The 25,854-nt window shown below is 36.1% G+C and overlaps 1 protein-coding gene and 1 pseudogene across 2 annotated transcripts in view; one reads left to right on the top strand and one right to left on the bottom strand.

The window, feature by feature from the left end:
- The window catches only part of EFCAB13 (EF-hand calcium binding domain 13), a 242,789-nt gene that overhangs the window by 55,452 nt on the left and 161,483 nt on the right, over window positions 1-25,854 (bottom strand). For both annotated transcript variants that reach the window (XM_032320157.1, XM_032320158.1), the window contains exons 41-46: window positions 13,768-13,869; window positions 12,476-12,529; window positions 10,582-10,686; window positions 8,781-8,843; window positions 7,986-8,087; window positions 4,590-4,694 (exon numbers count right to left, since the gene is read on the bottom strand). In XM_032320157.1, coding sequence (XP_032176048.1) covers window positions 4,590-4,694; window positions 7,986-8,087; window positions 8,781-8,843; window positions 10,582-10,686; window positions 12,476-12,529; window positions 13,768-13,869 — 531 coding nt within the window. The remainder of the gene's footprint in view (window positions 1-4,589; window positions 4,695-7,985; window positions 8,088-8,780; window positions 8,844-10,581; window positions 10,687-12,475; window positions 12,530-13,767; window positions 13,870-25,854) is intronic.
- On the top strand, window positions 14,412-16,318 carry LOC116577868 (annotated as a pseudogene).

Genomic DNA, 25,854 nt, shown 5'->3' with positions numbered 1-25,854 from the left:
AAAAAGAAAAAAAAAAAACAATTTAAAAATGGAAAGAAGGGGCAAAGAGGAGGAAGGAGGGAGGAGGGAGGAAGGAAACAAGCACCTGCATGGGAACATGAAGTGGATCCTGAACCACATGGAACTCATCTTCCACCTACTAGTGAGTCTAGGGCTGCAGGCAAGTCCTTGGGGGCAACCATTGGCTTAGTGCCAAGCAGAGGTGCTGTTGCTGTCTTGCTTTCCTAAGCTGCTTTGTGGACATCTCAGGATGTCTGTGGGGCACTCTTACTGGTGCACAACTACTGAGGCACATACGGCATCATCTGCACCCATGAAGGCCCGAGCTAGACCCAAGAGGGCACATACCCACATGTTCTAATCTTGGCTCAGAATAATGTGGATCTATATTAAATGTGAAAGATTTTTATGTTAAATTTAAATTTTTTTTTCTTTTTTTTTTATTTAATTTTTTATTTTCTATAAACATATGTTTTTATCCCCAGGGGTACAGGTCTGTGAATCGCCAGGTTTACACACTTCACAGCACTCACCAAAGCACATACCCTCCCCAATGTCCATAATCCCACCCCCTTCTCCCAAACCCCCTCCCCCCAGCAACCCTCAGTTTGTTTTGTGAGATTAAGAGTCACTTATGGTTTGTCTCCCTCCCAATCCCATCTTGTTTCATTTATTCTTCTCCTACCCACTTAAGCCCCCATGTTGCATCACCACTTCCTCATATCAGGGAGATCATATGATAGTTGTCTTTCTCTGCTTGACTTATTTTGCTAAGCATGATACGCTCTAGTTCCATCCACGTTGTCGCAAATGGCAAGATTTCATTTCTTTTGATGGCTGCATAGTATTCCATTGTGTATATATACCACATCTTCTTGATCCATTCATCTGTTGATGGACATCTAGGTTCTTTCCATAGTTTGGCTATTGTGGACATTGCTGCTATAAACATTCGGGTGCACGTGCCCCTTTGGATCACTACGTTTGTATCTTTAGGGTAAATACCCAATAGTGCAATTGCTGGGTCATAGGGAAGTTCTATTTTCAACATTTTGAGGAACCTCCATGCTGTTTTCCAGAGTGGCTGCACCAGCTTGCATTCCCACCAACTGCTAGAACTTATACAGGAATTCAGTAAAGTGTCAGGATATAAAATCAATGCACAGAAATCAGTTGCATTTCTCTACACCAACAGTTAAATTTAAATTTGAAAGGATAGTCAATATTTCTGTACCAAAGAAAACAAGAAATAATAGTGTGCTGTATGTCTTCATATTTCTTTATTATATTGGTATTTTTAACCTGGCATGATAGTAAATGTGTACATGTGATAAGTTATCTGATAATATAAGTGGTTTCTAAACCCTAAGAAGTCAATCTTCTCAATATGTTACACAGCTAATGGAAGATGGGGGAAAAAAAAAACAAATAACAAATAACTTACTATTAAAAATCACACACAAAAAATGTTTCCATAAAGAATAGCCAGAACAAGGGTAGGAGGGTGTGTGTGTGTGTGTGTGTATGAAGGCTGGAGAGTGAGGGGTTAGACCTATCAATATTAAAAGATTATAAAGCTGTTATATTCAAAGCAATTCAGAACATGAATAAGGAGACCAGTATAACAAAATGTAAATTCCCAAAATAGACAAGTGCACATAGAAATCAAGTATATCATTAGGATGGTGTCTCAAATTGAGGGGACTGCTGACAGACTTTTAAGTAAATAATTTGGGGCAACTGTAGGGTTATTTTCAAAAAAGGTAAACTAGATCTGTATTTCCTGATGGAGTGCAATGTGAAGTACGTGATATTACTTAAAAAGTATTGTCAAAAAATGTGGAAACTAAAAAAAAATGTGGAAACTAAAAATAAACATATAAATAAAATGTTGAGATTGAAAATAATTAAGCCATTTGAGCTGACTCCTAGTTTGTAAGGAATACAGATGATAGACGAATAAGATAGATGAGAAAACAGACACATTTAGTATGTGGGAAATTCTACAAGACATTTGGCAACAGTTTCTTCAAAAAATCAATGCCTAGAGAATAAGAGAGGGTAGAGGAACAGCTATAGATTACATGAGATTCATGTGTCATAACAGATGCTATATGTAAGGATATTTGGTTTTTTATTTGAATATATTTGAAACTCACTATAAAAATATTTTAGAGATAAGAAGAGAAATTTAAAATTAAACTATATAACAATATTACAGTTATGTAAAAAATGGCCTATATTTTTAAGAGATGCATACTGAAATATGTAGGGACAAAATGAAATGGGATTTGCTTTGAACTATTTCAGTTAGAAAAATTTTTTTAAAAAGAAGCAAATGTAATAAAGCTTCCTAATTGTTGAATCTAGGTGATAGGCATATGTGAGTTCATTATATTACTCTCTGTACTTTTGTGTACATTTGGAAATGTTTATTATAGCCAAAAGGTGCAAAAAACCAAATGCCCATCAACTGGCTGTGAATAAACAAAATATATCTACATACAACAGAATATATTACTTGGCAACAAAAAGGAATGAAGTTGTACACCCATGTTCATAGCAGCATTATTTATAATAACTAAAATGTGGAAGCAACTCAAGTATTCACTGATGGATGAATGAATATATATACATACAGTAGAATATTATTCAGCCCTAAAAAAGGAAACACTGACATATATTACAGCATGGATGAAACTTGAGGAGATTAACTAAGTGAAATAAACTAGTCACAAAAAATAGATACTACATGGTTCTACTTAGATAAGGTACTCAGAGTAGTCAAAACCATCCAGACAGAAAGTAGAATGTTTGCAAGGGGCTAGAGGTAGGCGAGAATGGGGAGTTTTTGTTTAATGCATATAAAGTTATAATTTTAGAAAGTGAAAAAATTCTGGAGATGGATGGTGGTAGTTGTTGCATGGTAGCACAAAAATGTGAATGTACTTAATACCAGTGATCTGTACACTTAACAATGGTTAAGATAACAAATTTTATGTTATGTATCTTTTACCACAATAAATTGAAAATAAAAGAGAATGGAATGCTGATATGTGCTACAATATGGATAAACCTGAAAATACTACACTAAGTGAAAGAAGCTAATCACAAAGATCACATACTATCCCATTTATATGAAATGTCCAGAATAGGTAATTCTATAGAGACAGAAAATAGATTAGTAGTTGCATAGGGCTTGTGGAGTAGTGGGGAAGAATAAAAGGGTGAGAGCTACATGGTATGGGGTTTCTTTCTGAGGTGATCTGGGTACTCACAAAGTCCTTTGAGAACTCTACTGACTATAATGATATTGTAATTAGTCCCAGTAAAGTAAATTATAACCCAAAAAGGGACACCTAATGACTCAGACTAGAAGGTCATGGGGATAAAATGGGGACAAAGAAGAAATTGGAAAAAGGTAAGAAAACAAGTCTCAGTCTCTAGCTCTGTATTGTATATGAAACTGTCTTCCTACCATGTCATTGAGAATTGAATAGACTACAGTAGGTTACAAGCTTGCCTCAGAACTGGGTTCCTAAATGCAAACAAGATAACAGTACTTCCTATAATATCAGAAGACAATTGATTTTGTGTGGGGTAACCATGAGAACATATGGTACTAACCATTGGTAAAAGATTATTATAAAGTGTTTAATTAAGTACAAAAGTCAGCAAATATCTGAGGCTCTGTCCATAGTGTACCATTACTACCCAGCATTGCCAGTCTACCTCTCATTTGGAGTAGAAACTCCTTTCTTTTATTCCATTCACTAACTATTTATTTCGTACCTAATATGTAAAAGACACTTTGTTGGGGGAGGGATAAAGATGCACACTGGAGGATCAGGCATAGTCTCTGCCAAAATAAGCTTGCATTTTATAGAAGGGAAGAGTGGTACTAATTTGTAACACAACAAGTTAAGTTAGAGCAAAGTGAGTAATGGTTTCCTCTCAGGCTTTTAGCATATATTACTAGGGTAATAATGATGGTACAAAAATTGTGAAAGAGTATGAAAACAGGATCCATAGTTTCTCAACTACTGGACATGCCATGCCATTGGCATCTTCTTCAGGAACAATTCTTCATAATGTTGAAAAGTCCTACAAATTGCATAGCACTTAGTATCCCTGGCACTCAAGGAATTTAATGCTAACAGTGTCCACTCTTACAATCACTTGATAATAATTATTTGTGACAATCAAATATGCCCCCAACATATTTCTAAAGGCCTCATGTGGCTGCTTTGGTCAAATGCCACAATGAAAACTATGAACTCAATTTCTGACAAAATTGATGATGTCTGAGGGGCGGTCATAGAACATAAGAAATTCAAATACACAATTCAATATCTGAGTGAGAAAACTGATTTAAAGATATATAATTATAAAGAAATGAATTTTCAGAATATAGGGATGGTTGGGGGAAAAGAAGTTTTTCTAGAGAGAGTTAGGATTAGGAAATAATCCTTCCTGAAGATCTACAAACTATCTCCTGAGTGCCAATGTCACTAGTTTTAGAAATTCTCATATGTGTGTTCACAAGCATAGACTCCCTTCAAAGGCACAGTCATTCCTCAAATACTCACCATTAAGTAGCAGGTTTTCTGTCAGTTTTTCCCATTCCTTTTGTGGGAGCTTAATCCTCATGTCCCCCAGAATGCTGTCCAAATTACTCACATTAACCTTCCCTCCTTAGGAAAATAATAGGGATAGAAAATGAGAGAAATGGAATGTTCCCAAAATATTAAAAATACACTTGCCTGTGTATTATTAATTTAATTAACCTGTGTTAACGATAAAAAAGAGAAAATATAATTTATATCTTTGTATTATCATTTAACATTTTAAATAGGACTATCAAGACTCATTTATCTTTTCTAATTATGCAGAAAAATTTAATAGGACGTATAGAACTAGAATCTATTTTTCTATTACCTTATCTTAGGACAACTTGAGATAGCAAAACATGCCTAAGGTATAGTTTAGCACTTAGAGGTCTTGGACCACAGATCGCATCATTCCAAACAAGAAAAAACAGTCATTCTTCTTTTTCTGAACTCCCAGGTCATTTCTGCTGAGAAATTGCTGATCCTTTACTTCAATGTTTGCTGTACAGACCTATATTTGATTTCTCAATTTAAGATTTCTTCATTCTATTTCCATTCTCCCTGTCCCCAGTTTTTTTCTTTCCCCTGAATCTTCTCTGGCCTTTTGTAGCCTTTAGAAATCTTAACATCGTTTATGATTCACAGTGAAACAAGTTGCTGATATAATAAATTTAACATAAGGTTTTAGGATAGCACTTATTTCTATTTAGAGACATGTTCTTCTGTGAGTTTTCAAAATGTCTTCTTAGTCCCAAATTAGTAGCTTTAGAGATTCTTTCCATCACTTCATAAATCCAAGACTTCCTATATTAAATGCTATATTAAATCCAAGACTTCCTATATTAAATGCTCAGTGTTAATTTGCATGTTTAGTCTCAAACTTTTAAATTCCTTTTCTCTGAGATTCAACCTCTTTTTCAGAAAAGTGTACAATTTGTTGAAATTAATCATTCCCACCTCCTTAGGAAACGGAGAGGAAGAAGACCAAAATTTAGTGACTCTTAAATGTAACCCAAACTATTAATGTCTATTAATTCTTGATATTTAAAAGATGTTCAATAATAGAGTTAGAATAAAATCTCTTCCCTAGATCAGTCCACAGAGTAGAAAGCTTTAAAGGAACCAATGAACTGCTCAGTGAAATACAAGTAGAGGAATAATAAACTTCATACTTTCATCTAATAAGTGTGATTTTTTTTTTTGGTTGATGATACCTAGAGAAATTTTTCTTTTTCTGAGTAAATTTCCTTAACTATCACTTATTTTTTATTTTTAAAAAGATTTTATTTATTTATTTATTTGAGAGAGAGAGAGAACAACAGTGGGGAGAGGCAGAGGCAGACGGAGAAGCAAGCTCCCCGCTGAGCAGGGAGCCCAATGTGGGGCTCAATCTCAGGACCCTGAGATCATGATCTGAGCCAAAGGCAGATGCTTAACTGCCTGAGCCACACAGGTCCCCTTATGTTTTGTTTATCAATCACTCTTCAGACCAGATATACTGTCTTTTTTTTTTGCCACAAATTGTAAACATTCTATAAATAATGGAAGTCCATCCCCCAAAATATAATGTAGATTGTCCACAAAAGTATCGATGAATTAAAAGAAGCATAAATGTGCTATCAAAATATTTGAAAGGTGGCAAGTATCAAAATTTATTCTTATGTCTTTTTTTTTTATCTTGAAAAACCTTCATTGCACAGCAAAGGAAACCATCAACAAAACATGAAGACAGCCTAAAAAATGGGAGAAGACATCTTTAAATGGTGTATGAGTAAGGGGTTAAATAAGCAAGGGGTTAAAATCCAAAATATATAAATAACTCATACAACCGAATACCAAAAAAAAAAAATCTAATTTAGAAATGGGCAGAGGACCTGAATACTTTTCCAAAAAAGACACACAGATGGCCAATAGACATGTGAAAAGATGCTCAGCATCACTCATTGTCAAAGTGATGCAAATCAAAACCAAAATGAGATATCACTTCACAACTATCAGAATGGCTAGTATCAAAAAGAAAAGAAATTTTAAAAAGATAAGAAATAGTAAGTGTTGGTGAAGATGAGGAAAAAAGGGAATGTTTGTGTACTATTGGTAGGAATGTATATTGATGCAGCCACTCTAGAAAATACTAGGGAGGTCCATCAAAAAATTAAAATACAAGTACTATATGATCTAGTAATTCTACTTCTGGGTATTTATGAGAAAAAAATGAAAACACTAATTTGAAAAGATATACGTGCTACTATGTTACTTAAACATTATGTAAAATAGCCAAGATATGGAAGCAGGCTAAGTGTCCACTGGTAGATGAATGGATAAATAAGATGGGGTATATATACATGATGGGATACCACTCAGCCACAAAAAAGAATGAAATCTTGTCATTCATGATAACATGGATGGTCCTGGAGGATATTATGCTAAGTGAACAAAGTGAAAAAATAAAAATTAAGTGAGATAGAGAAATACACATACCATATGATTTTGCCTACATGTGGAAATCTAAAAACAAAACAAACGAATAACAACAGACTCAGAACAGTGATTGCAAAGTAGAGATGGATGGAGGATAGGTGAAACAGGTGAAGAAGATGAAGAGGTACAAGAAAATAAGTCACAGGGATGAAGAACATAGCATAGGGAATATAGTCAATTATACTGTAATTACTTTGTGTGATGACAGATGATAACTACACTTATCACAGTATTTCAGAAAGTGTGTAATTGTTGAGTTGCTACGTTGTACACCTGAAACTAATATTGTATGTCAACTATACTTCAGTTAAAAAGAAATAGACTTTAAAAAGGCCTTCATGCCACATTAGCCTATTCTGACAGATCTATCAGCTTTAAGAAAGATACAAATCAAAATCTCGCCAAAATGATATGAAGTTTCATTAAGACAACAGAGAAGCCATCATTACACAGAGTCAGATTTAACATCTCCCTAAAGTACAAATGTACTTTCAATAGTTTTAAAAAATACGTGAAATGGAAAAAATAAGGCCACTCTTCATTTATGGGCACTTAAGACAGTTATTGCTGGGTCTCTAGCAGGCAGAACACTCCCCATTCATTTATTCTTTGTGATTTCTCATTTATTTCCCCCTAATACTTTACAATGCCACCATTTTTCTCTCAATTCTTATTTTAAACTTTAGGACTCACAATGGATTTAAGAATAATAGCCAGCATTTCTCATCCATGGTCATAGGATTTCTGACTAGAGCCAACTGATGCCCAAACTAAAAATGAGATGACACAGCTGATATATCTTCTTAAGATAGAAAAGTAATACCTTCTAAAAAAATTTTTTGGACAATCTTTCATTTTCACTTAGACAGGAAATAGAACTGTTATAGAAATACTCACCATCGATTGGCAGATTATTCACCAACGCCTCATATTTATTATCTTTGAGTTCTCTCCCCATGTTTCCTGGAACTTTTTTCATGTCATTTATATCAACCTTTCCTTAAAAGCAAAAGAATGAGGACTTTTGGCATTATTGTGAATGATGTCATGATTCCACATAATTAAAAAATATTTGTCTTTGCGGCATTACAGCCAACTGCTGGATGAAAAGAGACTTAACCTAACAAATGGGCTTTTGGGGCTTCAAATAAACTTTCTTGTTAAGTCTACTATAATCTCCAAATGACAGGCAAGGCAACAGAACATGCAATTATGAGTATACAGTTTGCAGGAAATTAGAAATGATATAGACTGCTGATCTAAATAGCTTTATTAGCACTTTTTTTGGTAGAATGATACAGGTTGCTGGTCTAAATAATATCATCAGCACTTTTATTGCTGATTTTGAGATTACCTCTAACTTTACCAAAATATTCCTTCACCGTTTATGGTGTTGAACTGGAATTTAGCTTTCCCACCATAAAAGAAGATATGTTAATTATTGGCAAAGACTCTAGAAGACTTTGGAAATAATAAAGAACATTGAAGTTCTTTTGCTAAAAGTTCTGATAATCCAATATCTAACTGTAGGCATTTATGCACACACATTTTTAAAAGAAGTGTAGGGATAGATTTTTAAAGTCCATACAATCACGATGTGGAAAGAGCATTATATTATAACTTAGTGAAAAATAATTTGGTTGTCAGATTTCTAGTAGCATCTTACTCTTAGGTGTTTTTCTAAGATGTTACCTGTAATAGCTTTTACTCCATCCATTCCATCTGTTAAGTTATTGATACCAAACTTCCCATTCGCTGTTAAAATAAAGGGGGGGGGTTTAGTTGGGATCCATAAAAAGATGGAGCTTTAAAATAAAAACATAAAGTACCTATGCTGTGAAAAAACGACTCTAGGAAAGATATTTCGTGCTGTCACACTAGTTCATAAAATCTTAGAGGACAATTCATGTTGTCTGTGTTTTCTCCGGAAACTTTCCATTCCAGCAGGGACACAAAGCTCATGCAGGTACTAAGAGCAAAGAAGTAAGGACCAGAATTCTCATCTCATCTCTTTTACTAATGCACTTTCTATTCTTTTTAATCAGTGTCCATTTCAGAATGGCCGGTGACTATTAGTCAACCATTGCAGCATAGTTCTTTATTACTCCAAATAATTGTTTTTTTCTTATTGTTTTCTGCTTATTTCAGTTTGTTTCTTGATTTATCTTTCCACACTCATTAATTATCTATTTATTCATTCATTTGTTCACACATAAAGGGGGACTGATATAAAGCCTCATTCCAAGGAACCACCAAACAGACCAAATAATGACAATTCTTAGGGAATAAGGCTTTGAAAGAGCTCCAGTCCACCACTATTCTCTCCAGTAGCTTCCAGGCTACTAGTTTCCACTGCAAATACAGAATGTTATTTTTCAATATTATTATGGAGCTATAAGACAGAGGATGGGAATAGGGCAAGTTAAAACATCACAAAGCTCACTATTTTTTAAGGAGATTCAGTCTTTTATTTCTTTAAAAAAAATGCTCCCCAGAATGCAGCAAACCTTTGGTTAATGTCCAGTCCTGAAAATATTAATTTTGATAGTTTTTGCCAACTTTCTCATTGCTTTTATGGAGGAGAGAGTTTTTGGTGGCTCTTACTCTGCCTTTTATCTGACATCTCAGGTGAGTTTCTAAACTAATGAAACTAACTGAAAAGCTAAAAATTACTTTACTTGGCAATTATTGATAGCTCCACCTAATTATCTTTTACTGATATCCCAGTAAAACTTAAAAGCATAAAGAAAATAAGTAAAAAACTAACTACATGCTTTTCATTGGTACATTGGTCCTGGAAAATTAAGGAATGATTTAATAAAAAATACCTTTTGGAAAAAAACCCTCACCCTATTAGAAGGGTATGAAACCCATGGCAAAGATATAACTAAACAGTACCTGAATCACATGAGAAAACATATTTACATCTAAGAGGCAGTATTCAGCCAAATGTTTCTAGGTGATTTCTTGATCTCATTGGATTGTGCCCAGCTAAACATATTATGTTTTAAAGTTTATTTAAAGTGGGGATTACTATGTGATTCATCATACTTCAATCCTAATTAATATTTACTTTAATACCTATAATTCTGAAATTGAATCATGAAATCTGGTCCAAAGATATGGTAACTAGGAAAAATGTCATATATATTGGCTGAAGCCCTGTAGCCTTGTTCCTGTGAAAGCAACATTCTCAGCTTCAACTAGAATACTAAGAATTATGATATATTCAACATTAAGCTCCTTTGGTCAAGGGGTATGTTTATTTTTATTCAACAGTCTTATCAATCAATTGTATCTCTAGCACTTAGCATAACCTGTTTATAGTGCTCAGTAAATACTTGCTGAATAAATGAACAGTGAAAAAGTATGAACTTTAGATTGATATATTAAGAGAAAATATCATTCTTATTTCAGCTATGTAAGTCCTATAAAAAATACCAACCTCAAAACCCACTTTTTACAAAGGTACAAAGACACCTAAATCACTCACCATCAACTGGTGGAGTTAGAGTAAGATCATTAAGTTCCTCAGCTGGAAGACTGACTGCCATGTTTTCAAGAATAGAGTCAAGGTCATGGTCATCAACTTGCAATCCTATAAAAAAGAAAGACATGAGGAAATTAAAATACAAGCTAAAATATAATATTAAGAGAATGGTCGAGTTTCATTCTTCTACATATAGCTGTCCAGTTTGACCTCAATGTAGACAGGAATCCATCAGAACCCTAGAGGAGAACATAGGCAGTAACCTCTTCGATATCAGCCATAGCAACTTCTTTCAAGATATGTCTCCAAAGGCAAAGGAAACAAAAGTGAAGATGAACTTTTGGGACTTCATCAAGATCAAAAGCTTCTGCACAGCAAAGGAAACAGTCAAGAAACAAAGAGGCAACCCACGGAATAGGAGAAGATATTTGCAAATGACAGTACAGACAAAAGGTTGATATTCAGGGTCTATAAAGAACTCCTCAAACTCAACACACACAAAATAGACAAGCATATCAAAAAAGGGGAAGAAGATATGAACAGACATTTCTCCAATGAAGACATACAAATGGCTATTTGACACATAAAAAAATGTTCATCATCACTAGCCATCAGAGAGATTCAAATTAAAACCACATTGAGATATCACCTTACACCAGTTAGAATGGCCAAAATTAACAAGACAGGAAACAACATGTGTTGGAGGGGATGTGGAGAAAGGGGAACCCTCCTACACTGTTGGTGGGAATGCAAGTTGGTGCAGCCTCTTTGGAGAACAGTGTGGAGATTCCTCAAAAACTTAAAAATAGAGCTACCCTAAGACCCTGCAATTGCACTACTGGGTATTTACCCCAAAAATACAGATGTAGTGAAAAGAAGGGTCATCTGTACCCCAATGTTTATAGCAGCAATGGCCACGGTCGCCAAACTGTGGAAAGAACCAAGATGCCCTTCAACAGACGAATGGATAAGGAAGATGTGGTCCATATACACTATGGAGTATTATGCCTCCATCAGAAAGGATGAATACCCAACTTTTGTAGCAACATGGACGGGACTGGAAGAGATTATGCTGAGTGAAATAAGTCAAGCAGAGAGAGTCAATTATCATATGGTTTCACTTATTTGTGGAGCATAACAAATAGCATGGAGGACAAGGGGAGATGGAGAGGAGAAGGGTGTTGAGGGAAATTGGAAGGGGAGGTGAACCATGAGAGACTATGGACTCTGAAAAACAACCTGAGGGTTTTGAAGGGGCTGGGGGTGGGAGGTTGGGGGAACCAGGTGGTGGGTATTCGAGAGGGCACGGATTGCATGGAGCACTGGGTGTGGTGCAAAAACAATGAATACTGTTACACTGAAAAAAATAAATTAAAAGAATATATAATATTAGTTCCTATGTATAGTGGTTATTCATTTCATCATTAAAAAGAGGTTAAGGACATTTAAGTGTTTAAAGAGTCATTAATGAACTAAAATTAATCTACTCACTTATAACCAATACATCCAATATTGAAGATAAGCTTGCATAACAATGCATTGAAATAGGGCTAGAAATCATTCAGGTTACTTTTGGCAGCAAAACAGCAAATCTAACAGTTTTTAATACAAATATCTGCACAAATCAAGTTCATTTTGTCACTGTATTTCAAGATACACAATCTTAAATTTTTATAGCTAGGCCTAAATTTTATTATTTCCACATCCAAAATCGAGGTAAACCTAAATACTTAGAACATCTTTTAAATATAAAACAGAAAATTATTTCATCAGTAAGAACATATATATTAAAATTATTATGAAAATATATATGAGAATGGGAGGAGGCAATATTTAATAAGAAAAAAAGCAAAACACAAGAGTCTCAATCTGACTTCTCAATATGGATCTCACTCACCTTTTATATCTTCTGGAGAAGTCAGCAACTTATTCTTATACATATTTCTACTAGCTGTAGGGGAAGAAACACATAATTTAGGTCATAAAGAAAATACCTAGACATGATAAAACAATATCAAATATCTAAGTTCAGAAATATAGATCACAAAGTAATTTGCTCCTAAAATTTACCTAATATCTTCTAGAAATAATAAAACAAAAAATGAAAACAAAATTCTTAATGTGTATGGTAAATCTATCAATTCTTTAGCACCTGAGACAATTATTAATACCTACCATGCCAAAGCAAAACACTTCCATATTTTGTATTTTTTCTGACTCCACCTTTTTCTCCCTCTAGTAGTACAGCTCTATATCTCTCCTCCTATTTGTTTCCTAGAGGTCTTAACCAAAGCCTCTCAATGAAATGAAAAATAACTATTAATATTCCTTTTTCCAAATGGCAAGAATTATGATTGATGAGACTGTTGATTTACATGTTTTAAATGGCAATTTATATATTCCTATATATTAAAAATAATCATCTTTACAATTATGGATATTTTAAAATGCTGACTTATAAATGATCTAAAATGAACAGAGTACTAAATAATTAAAAAATTTAAGGATATAATCCTAATTCTCTGAAGATTCTACATGATATTTGCAATGCTGAAAAACTGCCTTGATCTCTTGAAGGCAATATGAACTCTTGTAAAGACTATTCTGATATTTGAAATGCCCACCATTAATACAAGTTGGTGTAACCACTTTGGAAAACAGTGTGGAGATTCCTCAAGAAATTAAAAATAGAGCTACCCTATGACCCTGCAATTGCACTACTGGGTATTTACCCCAAAGATACAGATGTAGTGAAAAGAAGGGCCATCTGTACCCCAATGTTCATGGCAGCAATGGCCACCGTCTCCAAACTGTGAAAAGAACCAAGATGCCCTTCAACGGACGAATGGATAAAGAAGATACGGCCCATATATATAATGGATATATACAATGGAGTATTATGCCTCCATCAGAAAGGATGAATACCCAACTTTTGTATCAACATGGATGGGGGAGACAAACCATGAGAGACTGTGGACTTGGAGAAACAAACTGAGGGTTTTGGAGGGGGAGGGTTCTGGAGGGGAAGGTTTTGGAGAGGAGGGCAGTGGGGGGTTGGGTGAGTCTGGTGGGTATTAAGGAGGGCATGTATTGCATGGAGCACTGGGTGTGCTGCATAAATAATGAATTTGGAAGTACTAAAAAAAAAAATTAAATTTTAAAAAAAGAAAAAAAAAGTGAAACGCCCACCATTAACTGGAAGTGACTTCTCTGGCTGCAAGTGTCCTTTAGGTGAGGGCTTTATACCCATTTTTCGCAGGACATTATCCAGCTCACTGAAGTCAGCTTCTCCTTCAAAACAAAAGAAGTAGAAAAAGATACCAGTTTTAAAATATCATAATTTCAAATTATTAAAGAGAAAAAGGCATAATGTTACCTGCTAAACAACAAGTGGTCAATTGCAGACACAGAGAATGAACAGTATTTCTTTAACACTGGTTAAAGAGATGTTCCCATAATGATGGTTATAAAGTAATATTTCACAATCAAATAAAGTTCGTATAATTTAAAAATTATTAGAATAATAATTTATAAAGTTTTATTATTTACTATCATAAATAACAAAGATGATGTATACAAACAACTGTTTTATATAGGGTATGAAATTAAGATAGAAATCAATAGCAAAGAGATCCTAGAAATCAATAGCAAGAGATCCTAGTAAAATCCTGTTAAGTTTGGAAATTAAAGAATCCCTGTCTAAATAAATCATGTGTCAAAAAAATAAATAAAAAAACCCACACTGGAAGAATATATTTTGAATTGAGTAACAATAATAATATTACATATTAAAACTTGCAAAGGTGTGCTCAGAGGGAAATTTACAACCTTAAATGCCTACAGTAAAAAGATGAAAAGATCAATTACCCAAGGTTCTATCTCAAGAAGTTAGAAAAGAACAGCAAATTAAATGCCCCAAAAGGAGAAGAAAAACAATAAAGACAAAAGCACAAATTACTGAAATAATAAACAAACTTCAAATAAAATGAATGCAGCCAATGGGTTTTGGGAAGACTAACTGAAGTGCTAAATGCCTGCACTAAGACTGACAAGGGAAAAAAAGAGAGAAAACACAAATAACAGGTATTTCTAATGGTAAAAAGGACATCACCAAGAATAGCAAAGACAAGCCTAAGGAAGTAAAACAAATTTAAAAGATATATGCTTCAGATACCAAGACATATTAAAACCATGTTAAGACAATATTGTACTGGTGCAATAACCAACAAATAGAACAAAGACAAAGAACAAAAAGAATAAGAAGTCCAGATACATAATATATGTATATATATATATGTGTGTGTGTGTGTGTGTGTGTGTGTGTGTGTGTGTGTGTACGCGCGCGCATGCGCGCTAAATGTTAGCCTTACATTAAAGTAGGGAAAGGATCATCTTTTCAGTAAATGGTGCTAAATAACCATTTAGAAACAAACTGAGGGTTACAGAAGGGAGAGGGATGCCGGGATGGGGTAGCTGGGTGATTGGTATTAAAGAGGGCACATGCTGTGATGAGCACTGAGTGTTACAATTAATGAATCGTTGAACACCACAACAAAAACTAATGATGTACTGTATGTTTGCTAACTGAATATATATAAAAAAAAGTGTCCTTTATCCCATATCATATAGAAAAATCAATTCTGAGTGGATTATTGATCTAAATGTGAAAGAAAAATAACAAAACTTCCAGAAGATAAAACAGGAAAAGTTTTCATGACCCTAGTGTATGCAAGGATTTCTTAAACAAGACCCCAAACACTCTATAAAAGAAAAGACTGACTAATTCAACTATATGTGAAAAAGAGAAACTTCTGTTCATCGGAAGATAAAATACACAGGAGACCCTTTGCAGTGCTGCCAACACCCTGGCAGAGAAGCTGAGGTCACCAACAACCTTGAAATACTTAGAGTGGAGACAAAATTCTTTCAGCAATACAGATAACCAAAGTGCATTGTTGTGGGTGATGGTGCTGTTGGTAAAATGTGCCTTCTGATATTCTACACAACAAACAAATTTCCATCTGAGTATGTACCAACTGGTTTTTGGTTTTTTGTTGGTTTTTGAAGATTTTATTAATGTATCTGGGGGAGAGAGAGAGAGAGCAGGAGCATAAGTGCATGATCATGGGGGGAGCAGCAGAGGCAGAGGGAGAAGCAGACTCCCAGCTGAGTAGGGAGCCCAATGTGAGGTTCAGTCCCAGGACTCTGAGATCATGACCTGAGCCGAAGGCAGAGGCTTAACCGACAGCCACCCAGGCACCCCTGCACCGCCTGTTTCTGACAACTATGCAATTACAGTTATGGTTGGTGGACAGCCATATGCTCTTGGGCTTTCCGATACTGCAGGGCAAGAGGATTACTACAGCATACGACCACAGAGTTATTCACCAACAGATGTATTTCTAGTCCATTATTCAGTGGTCACTCCATCCTCATCTGAAAATGTGAAGGAAAAGAGGGTACCTGAGATAACTCACCACTGTCCAAAGACTCCTGTCTTGCTGGGTGGGACCCTAATTGATCTCAGAGATGACTCTTTTATTATTGAGAAACTTGCCAAGAACAAACAGAAGCCTGTCACTCCAAAGACTGCTGATAAGTTGGCCCATGACCTGAAGGTGGTCAGATATGTGAAGTGTCCTGCACTAGCACAAAAAGGCTTAAAGAATGTATTTGACCAGGTGATATTGGCTGCCTGGGGCCTCCAGAATCAAAGAGCCCCAAGTGTACACTGCTATGAACATGTCTACAGAAACCTTCTGCACAGCTGGTGTCTGCCTTGTACTAAAAGCAATGTTAAATCAAACTAAAGGTGAAAGATGAAAAAAAAAATTTTTGCAATAATGACCAATGCCCTTCACCTACCCACATGCACTCCAGTGAGTCAAGGTCCTCAGGTATGGTCTCCCTCCCCCTCGATACCAGTTAATCTGAGTAATTGTGTGTTGTCAGAAAAATGATTAGTACTGGTTTCTGTTTTGTCATTTCAAAAAATATATTTTTGTTTAAAAGCAAGGAATGCTTGTGATGACTCTGCAACAGACTGATTTGGGTTGTTGAAGCTGCTCCCAGGCTCCATTCACACTGGAGAATAACCTGGAACATCTAGGTTGTAGGGGGGTTTTTTGTTTCCTTTTTTTTTTTTTTTTGGTAGGAGGGAGAGTACATGGGGGTGGTATTTTTATTTAGTCATGTTTTTTAAATTCATTAATCACTGGACAGCCCTTAAGGGGAGGAGGTTGGATTGATTCTACATTCCACTTCCTATATCTAGTTTACAATACTTGTTCCCCACCCAGTTCTCTTAGGAAGGAGTATAGCAAAAGCCTCAATAACATACTTTGAAAGTTGCTTTCTCTCCACCTTTGAGTAGGTCTAGTACTTGATGAAACTAGTGAAACTAGGTGGAACCTGTTCTGTTCCTCTTTTCTAGGATGCACTATATATAGGACGGTGACTTGGAAGGAAATTTTTTGCCATTTGCTAATATTTTATTTTATTTTTAAAATTTTATTATGTTATGTTAGTCACCATATAGTACATCCTTAGTTTTTGATGTAGTGTTCCATGATTCACTGTGTATAACACCTAGTGCTCCCTATAATATGTGCCCTCCTTAATACCCATCACTGGGCTAACCCATTCACCCCACCATCTCCCCTCTGAAACCCTCAGTTTGTTTCCCATAGTCCATAATATTTCATGGTTAATCTCCCCCTCTGATTTCCCTCCCTTCATTTTCCCTTCCTTCTCTTAATGTCCTCCATGCTGTTCCACATATAAGTGAAACCGTATGAGAATTGTCTTTCTCTGCTTGACTTATTTCACTTAGCATAAACTCCTCCAGTTCCATACATATCTATGCAAATAGTGGGTATTCATCCTTTTTGATGGATGAGTAATATTCCATTGTATATATGGACCGCATCTTCTTTATCCATTCATCTACCGAAGGGCATCTCGGCTCCTTCCACAGTTTGGCTATTGTGGACATTGCTGCTATGAACACTGAGATATATGAGGCCCTTCTTTTCACCACCTCTGCATCTTTGGGGTAAATACCTGGTAGTACAATTGCTGATATTTTTTTGAAGTTAATTTGTAATTTCTCTCATTGATAAATGAAGAAAAGTGCTGCACCTTTTGAAATACACCAAATGGACTGAGTATATAATTTAAACACTTTTCCCTGTCAAAATAAAAGACAATAAAATACAAGTGAAAAGGCAAAATATACAGTGATATATTTACAGTTTATAAAGCTGCAACAGACTTGTATCCAGAATACATATAAAACCATAGATAAAAGACAAGAAATAAAATATTCAGCATGGACTTCCAGGGAAGATGGTGAATTGGGGATCATAAGCTCACCTTGTCCCATAGATAAACCTATATACATCCACACATCAGTGTTAACTAACTCAGAAAATGACCTGAAGACTGGTAGCACAGACCCTCCACAGTTAAATGAAGAGAAGAGGTTACACTGAAAAAAAAAAAAAAGATAGAGATGTGTTTGGAACCAAAACTCCTAGGAAGACTAACCACAAATGGGAGCATGGACAAAGGAGAAAACAGACTTTAGACCAGGCACCCCAGACATGGGGGATTGGCACTGTGAAGATGAATCCCCATAACATTTGGCTTTAAAAACTAGAGGGGCTTAACTTTGACATTTTTACAATCAGTGGATTGCAGTGAGAACTTCAGGAAAGATATAGTAAATATAAACAGGAACCAGAGATGAAGAACTCATTAACTGAAATTTAAAACACACTACAGTGAATAAATAGACTAGAGGAAGCAGAAGAACAGATCAGCAAGCTGAAAGACCATAATGGAAAGCAGCCAAGCTGGAAAGGAGAAAGAAAAAAGAATAATAAAAAAATGAGAATAGATTAAGGAAACTCAGTGACACCATCAAGTATAACATCATTAGCATTATAGAGACCCCAGAAGAAGAAAGAAAAGAGCAGAGAAAATTTATTACAAGATATAATAGTTGAAAAATTCTCTAATCTGGGGAAGGAAACAATCCAGATTCAGAAGACACAGAGAGTCCCCAAGAAAATCAACATGGGAAGTCCACACCAAGACATATAATAATGAAAATGGCAAAAAATAATGATAAAGAGAGAACTTTAAAAGTAACAAAAGAAAACTGTTATATACTAGGGAAACTCCATAAAGCTATCAGCTTATTTTTTAGCAGAACTTTGTAGGCCAGAGGGAGTGATTAAAAGTGCTGAAAAGGGGGGGTGGAAAAAAAGGCTGCAACCAAGAGTACTCTATCCTCTGGATGTTAGGGTGGGGCTCGGTTAAGTGTCTGCCTTCAGCTCAAGTCATGATCCCAGGATATTGGGGTTGAATCCCACATAGGGCTCCTTGCTCAGCAGGGAGCCTGTTTCTCCCTCTGTTCTGCCTGCAGGTCTCTATGCTTCTGCTCTCTCTCTGACAAATAAATAAATAAAATCTAAAAAAACCCCAAAAAACAAAAAACCAACCAACCAACCAAACAAAAAAAGTATGCAGCAAGGCTATCATTCAGGATAGAAGGAAAGATAGAGTTTCCCACACAAACAAAAGTTAAAGGAGTTCCTCACCACAAAACCAGCCTTACAAGAAATGTTAAAAGGAATTCTTTGGAAAGGAAAGGCCATAATCAAGAGTAAGAATATCAGGAAAGGAAAATATCTTACAAACACATACAAAAATAACAAAAGGAGTAGATTAATCAGTTATAAAACTATTATGGGGGTTACATCACAAAAGCAGTAAAATCAACTATAGCTATAAAAATCAGTCAAGGGATTCACAAAATAAAAGGAGGTAAAGTATGATATTATATATGTAAAACATGGGGCTGGGTAGAAAGTTAGTGCTTTTAGAATGTTTCAAACTTAAGTAACCAGCAACCCAGTATATATTTCTATATATATCTTATGCATAAAGTATTACATATAGACCTAATGGTAACAATAAATCAAATACCTGTAATAGAAATGCAAAAAATAAGGAGAAAGATATTCAAGCATATCACCAAAGAAGACCATCAAACCACAAAGGAAGAGAGCAAGAGAAGAAAGCAACAAAGAAGAACCACAAAATCAACATAAAACAAGTAACATAATGTCCATAAATGCATACTTATCAATAATTACTTTGAGGAGAGAGGAGTCAAGATGGCGGAGAAGTAGCAGGCTGACACCACATTAGGTAGCAGGAGATCAGCTAGATAGCTAGATTGCAAATCCAACAGCAGATTGAAGAGAAGAAGAGCAGCAATTCTAGAAACAGAAAATCGACCACTTTCTGAAAGGTAGGATGGCGAAAAAGTGAATCCAAAGCGACTAGAAGATAGACTGTGGAAGGAGGGGCCGGCTCCCGGCAAGCGGCAGAGCAAAGGAGTACTAAATCAGGACTTTTAAAAGTTTGCTCCACTGAGGGACATCGCTCCAGAGGCTAAACCGGGGTGAAGCCCACTCGAGGTCAGTGTGGCCCCAGGTCCCGCGGGGTCACAGAAGGATCAGGGGTGTCCGAGAGTTGCAGAGCTTGCAGGTATTAGAGCAGGGAAGCCGGCTACAGAGACAGAGCCAAGGAGTGAGCTCTCAGCTCGGGATTACCTTGAACCGGTCACAGGCTGGGTGAGCAATGAGCACAGCCAGAGGCCAGGGAAATGGGAGTGACTGTGCGCTTTTCTCTGAGGGCGCACTGAAGAGTGGGGCCCTGAGCTCTCGGCTCCTCCAGGCCAGAGACTGGGAGGTCGCCATTTTCATTCCCATCCTCCAGAACTCTACAGAAAGTGTTCAGAGGACAAAAGCTCCTGAAAGCGAACCCAAGCGGATTACTTAGCCTGGCTATTAATGAGGTGCAATAAAAAAAGGAAGCTCTCACTGCTAGGTTAAATGAGGCAGAAGAAAGAATTAGTGATGTAGAAGACCAAATGACAGAGAATAAAGAAGCTGAGCAAAAGAGAGACAAATACTGGACCACGAGGGGAGAATTTGAGAGATGAGCGACACCATAAGATGAAACAACATTAGAATAATTGGGATTCCAGAAGAAGAAAGAGAGAGGGGAGCAGAAGGTATATTGGAGAGAATTATTGTAGAGAATTTCCCTAATATTGCAAAGGGAACAAGCATCAAAACCCAGGAGGTGCAGGGAACCCTCCTCAAAATTGATAAGAATAGGTCCACACCCTGTCACCTAATAGTAAAATTTACAAGTATTAGCAACAAAGAGAAAATCGTGAAAGCAGCCTGGGAAAAGAAGTCTATAACATACAATGGTAAAAATATTAGATTGGCAGCGGACTTATCCACAGAGATCTGGCAGGCCAGAAAGAACTGGCATGATATATTCAGAGCACTAAATGAGAAAAACATGCAGCCAAGAATACTATCTCCAGCTAGATTATCATTGAAAATAGAAGGAGAGATAAAAAGCTTCCAGGACAAACAAAAACTGAAAGAATTTGCAAACATCAAACCAGCTCTATAGGAAATATTGAAAGGGGTCCTCTAAGCAAAGAGTAGATCTACTAAAAGTAGTAGATCAGAAAGGAACAGACATTATACATTAACAGTCACCTTACAGGCAATACAATGGCACTAAACGCATATCTCTCAATAGTTACCCTGAATGTTAATAGGCTAAATGCCCCAATCAAAAGACACAGGGTATCAGAATGGATAAAAAAAACCCCAAAACCCATTAATATGCTGCCTATAAGAAACTCATTTTAGACCCGAAGACATCTCCAGATTTAAAGTGAGGGGGTGGAAAACAATTTACCATGCTAATGGACATCAGAAGAAGCCTGGGTGGCAATCCTTATATCAGATCAATTAGACTTTAAGCCAAAGACTATAATAAGAGATGAGGAAGGACACTATATCATACTCAAAGAGTCTATACAACAAGAAGATCTAACAATTTTAAATATCTATGCCCCTAACATGGGAGCAGACAACTATAAAAACCAATTAATAACAAAATCAAAGAAACACATTGACAATAATACAATAACAGTAGGGGACTTTAACACTCCCCTCCCTGAAATGGACAGATCATCCAAGCAAAAGATCAACAAGGAAATAAAGGCCTTAAATGACAACTGGACCAGATGGACATCACAGATATATTCAGAACATTTCATCCCAAAGCAACAGAATACACACTCTTCTCTAGTGCACATGGAACATTCTCCAGAATAGATCGCATCCTGGGTCACAAATCAGGTCTCAACTGGTATCAAAAGATTGGGATCATTCCCTGCATATTTTCAGACCACAATTCTCTGAAGCTAGAACTCAATCACAAGAGGAAATTTGGAAAGAACCCAAATACATGGAGACTAAACAGCATCCTTCTAAAGAATGAATGGGTTAACCAAGAAATTAAAGAAGAATTGAAAAAATTCATGGAAACAAATGATAATGAAAACTCAATGGTTCAAAATCTGTGGGACACAGCAAAGGCAGTCCTGAGAGGAAAATATATAGCGGTACATGCCTTTCTCAAGAAACAGGAAAGGTCTCAAATACACAACCTAACCCTACACCTAAAGGAGCTAGAGAAAGAACAACAAAGAAAGCCTAAACCCAGCAGGAGAAGAGATATAATAAAGATCAGAGCAGAAATAATGAAATAGAAGCCAAAAAACAATAGAACAAATCAACGAAACTAGGAGCTGGTTCTTTGAAGGAATAAATAAGACTGATAAACCCCTGGCCAGACTTATCCAAAAGAAAAGAGAAAGAACCCAAATAAATATAATTATGAATGAAAGAGGAGAGATCACAACCAACACCAAAGAAATACAAACAATTATAAGAATATATTATGAACTCTATGCCACGAATTTGACAATCTGGAAGAAAGAGATGCATTCCTAGAGACATATAAACTACCACAACTGAACCAGGAAGAAATAGAAAACCTGAACAGACCTATAACCAGTAAGGATATTGAAACTGCCATCAAAAATCTCCAAACAAACAAAAGCCCAGGGCCAGACAGCTTCCCAGGGGAATTCTACCAAAAATTTAAAGAAGAATTAATACCTATTCTCCTGAAACTGTTCCAAAAAATAGAAATGGAAGGAAAACTTCCAAACTCATTTTATTTATGAGGCCAGCATCATCCTGATCCCAAAGCCAGTCAAGGATCTCACCAAAAAAAGAGAATTACAGACCAATATCCTTGATGAACACAGATGCAAAAATTCTCACCAAAATACTAGCTAATAGGATCCAACAGTACATTAAAATGATTACTCACCACGACCAAGTGGGATTTATTCCAGGGCTGCAAGGTTGGTTCAACACCCGCAAATCAATCAATGTGATACAATACATTAATAAAAGAAAGAACTATATGATAGTCTCAATAGAGGTGGAAAAAGCATTTGACAAAGTACAGCATCCCTCCTGATCAAAACTCTTCAAAGTGTAGGGATAGAGGGCACATACCTCAATATTATCAAAGCCATCTATGAAAAACCCACCGCAAATATCATTCTCGATGGAGAAAAACTGAAAGTTTTTCTGCTAAGGTCAGGAACATGGCAGGGATGTCCATTATCACCACTGCTATTCAACATAGTACTAGAAGTCCTAACCTCAGCAATCAGACAACAAAAAGAAATTAAAGACATCCAAATAGGCAAAGAAGTCAAACTATCACTTTTTGCAGATGATATGATACTATATGTGGAAAACCCAAAAGGCTCCACTCCAAAACTGCTAAAACCTGTACAGGAATTCAGTAAAGTGTCAGGATATAAAATCAATACACAGAAATCAGTTGCATTTCTTCACACCAACAACAAGACAGAAGAAAGAGAAATTAAGGAGTCAATCCCATTTACTGTTGCACCCAAAACCATAAGATACCTAGGAATAAACCTAACCAAAGAGGCAAAGAATCTATACTCAGAAAACTATAAAGTACTCATGAAAGAAATTGAGGAAGACACAAGGAAATGGAAAAATGTTCCATGCTTCTGGATTGGAAGAATAAATATTGTGAAAATGTCTATGCTACCTAAAGCAATCTACACATTTAATGCAATCCCTATCAAAATCCCACCCATTTTTTTCAAAGAAATGGAACAAATAATCCTAAAATGTATATGGAACCAGAAAAGACCTCGAATAGCCAAAGGAATACTGAAAAAGAAAGTCAAAGTTGGTGGCATCACAAATCCTGACTTTAAGCTCTATTACAAAGCTGTCATCATCAAGACTATATGGTACTGGCACAAAAACAGACACATAGATCAATGGAACAGAACAGAGAGCCCAGAAATAGACCCTCAACTCTATGGTCAACTAATCTTCAACAAAGCAGGAAAGAATGTCCAATGGAAAAAAGACAGTCTGTTCAACAAATGGTGTTGGGAAAATTGGACAGCCACATGCAGAAAATGAAATTGGACCATTTCCTTACACCACACACAAAAACAGACTCAAAATGGATGAAGGACCTCAATGTGAGAAAAAAATCCATCAAAATCCTTGAGGAGAACACAGGCAGCAACCTCTTCGACCTCAGCTGCAGCAACTTCTTCCTGAACATCACCAAAGGCAAGGGAAGCAAGGGCAAAAATGAACTATTGGGATTTCATCAAGATCAAAAGCTTTTGCACAGCAAAAGAAACAGTTAACAAAACCAAAAGACAACTGACAGAATCAGAGAAGGTATTTGCAAACGACATATCAGATAAAGGGCTAGTATCCAAAATCTATAAAGAGCTTAGCAAACTCAACACCCAAAGAACAAATAATCCAATCAAGAAATGGGCAGAGGACATGAACAGACATTTCTGCAAGGAAGACATCCAGATGGCCAACAGACACATGAAAAAATTCTCTACATCACTCGGCATCAGAGAAATACAAATCAAAACCACAATGAGATACTACCTCACACCTGTCACGATGGCTAAAATTAATAAGTCAGGAAATGACAGATGCTGGCAAGGATGCGGAGAGAGGGGAACCCTCCTACACTGTTGGTGGGAAGGCAAGCTGGTACAACCACTCTAGAAAACAGCATGGAGGTTCCTCAAAAAGTTGAAAATAGAGCTACCCTATGACCCAGCAATTGCACTACTGGGTATTTACCCTAAAGATACAAACGTAATGATCTGAAGGGGCACGTGCACCCAAATGTTTATAGCAGCAATGTCCACAATAACCAAACTATGGAAATAATCTAGATGTCCATCAACAGATGAATGGATAAAGAAGGTGTGGTGTATATATATACAATGAAAAATTATGCAGCCATCAAAAGAAATGAAATCTTGCCATTTGCAATGACTTGGATGGACTAAAGGGTATTATGCTTAGCAAAATAAGTCAATTGGAAAAAGACAACTATCATAGGATCTCCCTGATATGAGGAAGTGGAGATGCAATGTTGGGGGTTTGGGGGGTAGGAAAAGAATAAATGAAACAAGATGGGATTGGGAGGGAGACAAACCATAAGTGACTCTTAATCTCACAAAACAAACTGAGGGTTGCTGGGGGGAGGGGGATCAGGAGAGCGGGCGTTATGGACATTGGGGAAGGTATGTGCTATGGTGAGTGCTGTGAAGTGTGTAAACCTGGTGATTCACAGACCTGTACCCTTGGGGATAAAAATACATTATATGTTTATAAAAAAATAAAAAAACTAAAGATGGGAAAAATAATTACTTTGAATGTAAATGGACTAAACACTTCAGTCAAAAGACATGGGGTGATGAAATGGATAAAAAAGCAAGATCTATCTATACGCTGCATACAAGAGACTCATTTCAGACCTAAAGACACATGCAAACTGAAAGTGAAAGGATGGAAAAACATTAATCATGCAAATGGATGTGAGTAAAAGCTGGGGTAGAAATACTTACATCACACAAAACAGACTTTAAAACAAAGACTATAACAAGAGACAATGAGGACATTACATAATGATAAAGGGAACAGTCCAACAAGAAGATAAAACAATTATAAATATTTAGGCACCTAACATGAGAGCACCCACATACATAAAGCAACTATTAATACATATGAATGAAGAAACGAATAGTCATACAGTAACAGTAGAGGATTTTAACACCCCACTTTCATCAATGGATAGAATATCCAGACAGAGAATCAATAAGGAAGTGGTGCCTTTGAATGACACATTAGACCTGATGGATCTGAAAGATATATTTAGAACATTTCATCAGAAAACAGTGGAACACACTTTCTTTTCAAGTGCATATGGAACACT

Source organism: Mustela erminea, chromosome 18 (genome assembly GCF_009829155.1).
Source record: "Mustela erminea isolate mMusErm1 chromosome 18, mMusErm1.Pri, whole genome shotgun sequence".
NCBI classification, from domain to species: domain Eukaryota; kingdom Metazoa; phylum Chordata; class Mammalia; order Carnivora; family Mustelidae; genus Mustela; species Mustela erminea.
Note: the sequence above shows the minus strand (reverse complement) of the source record. Positions and strands in the feature narration are given on the sequence as shown.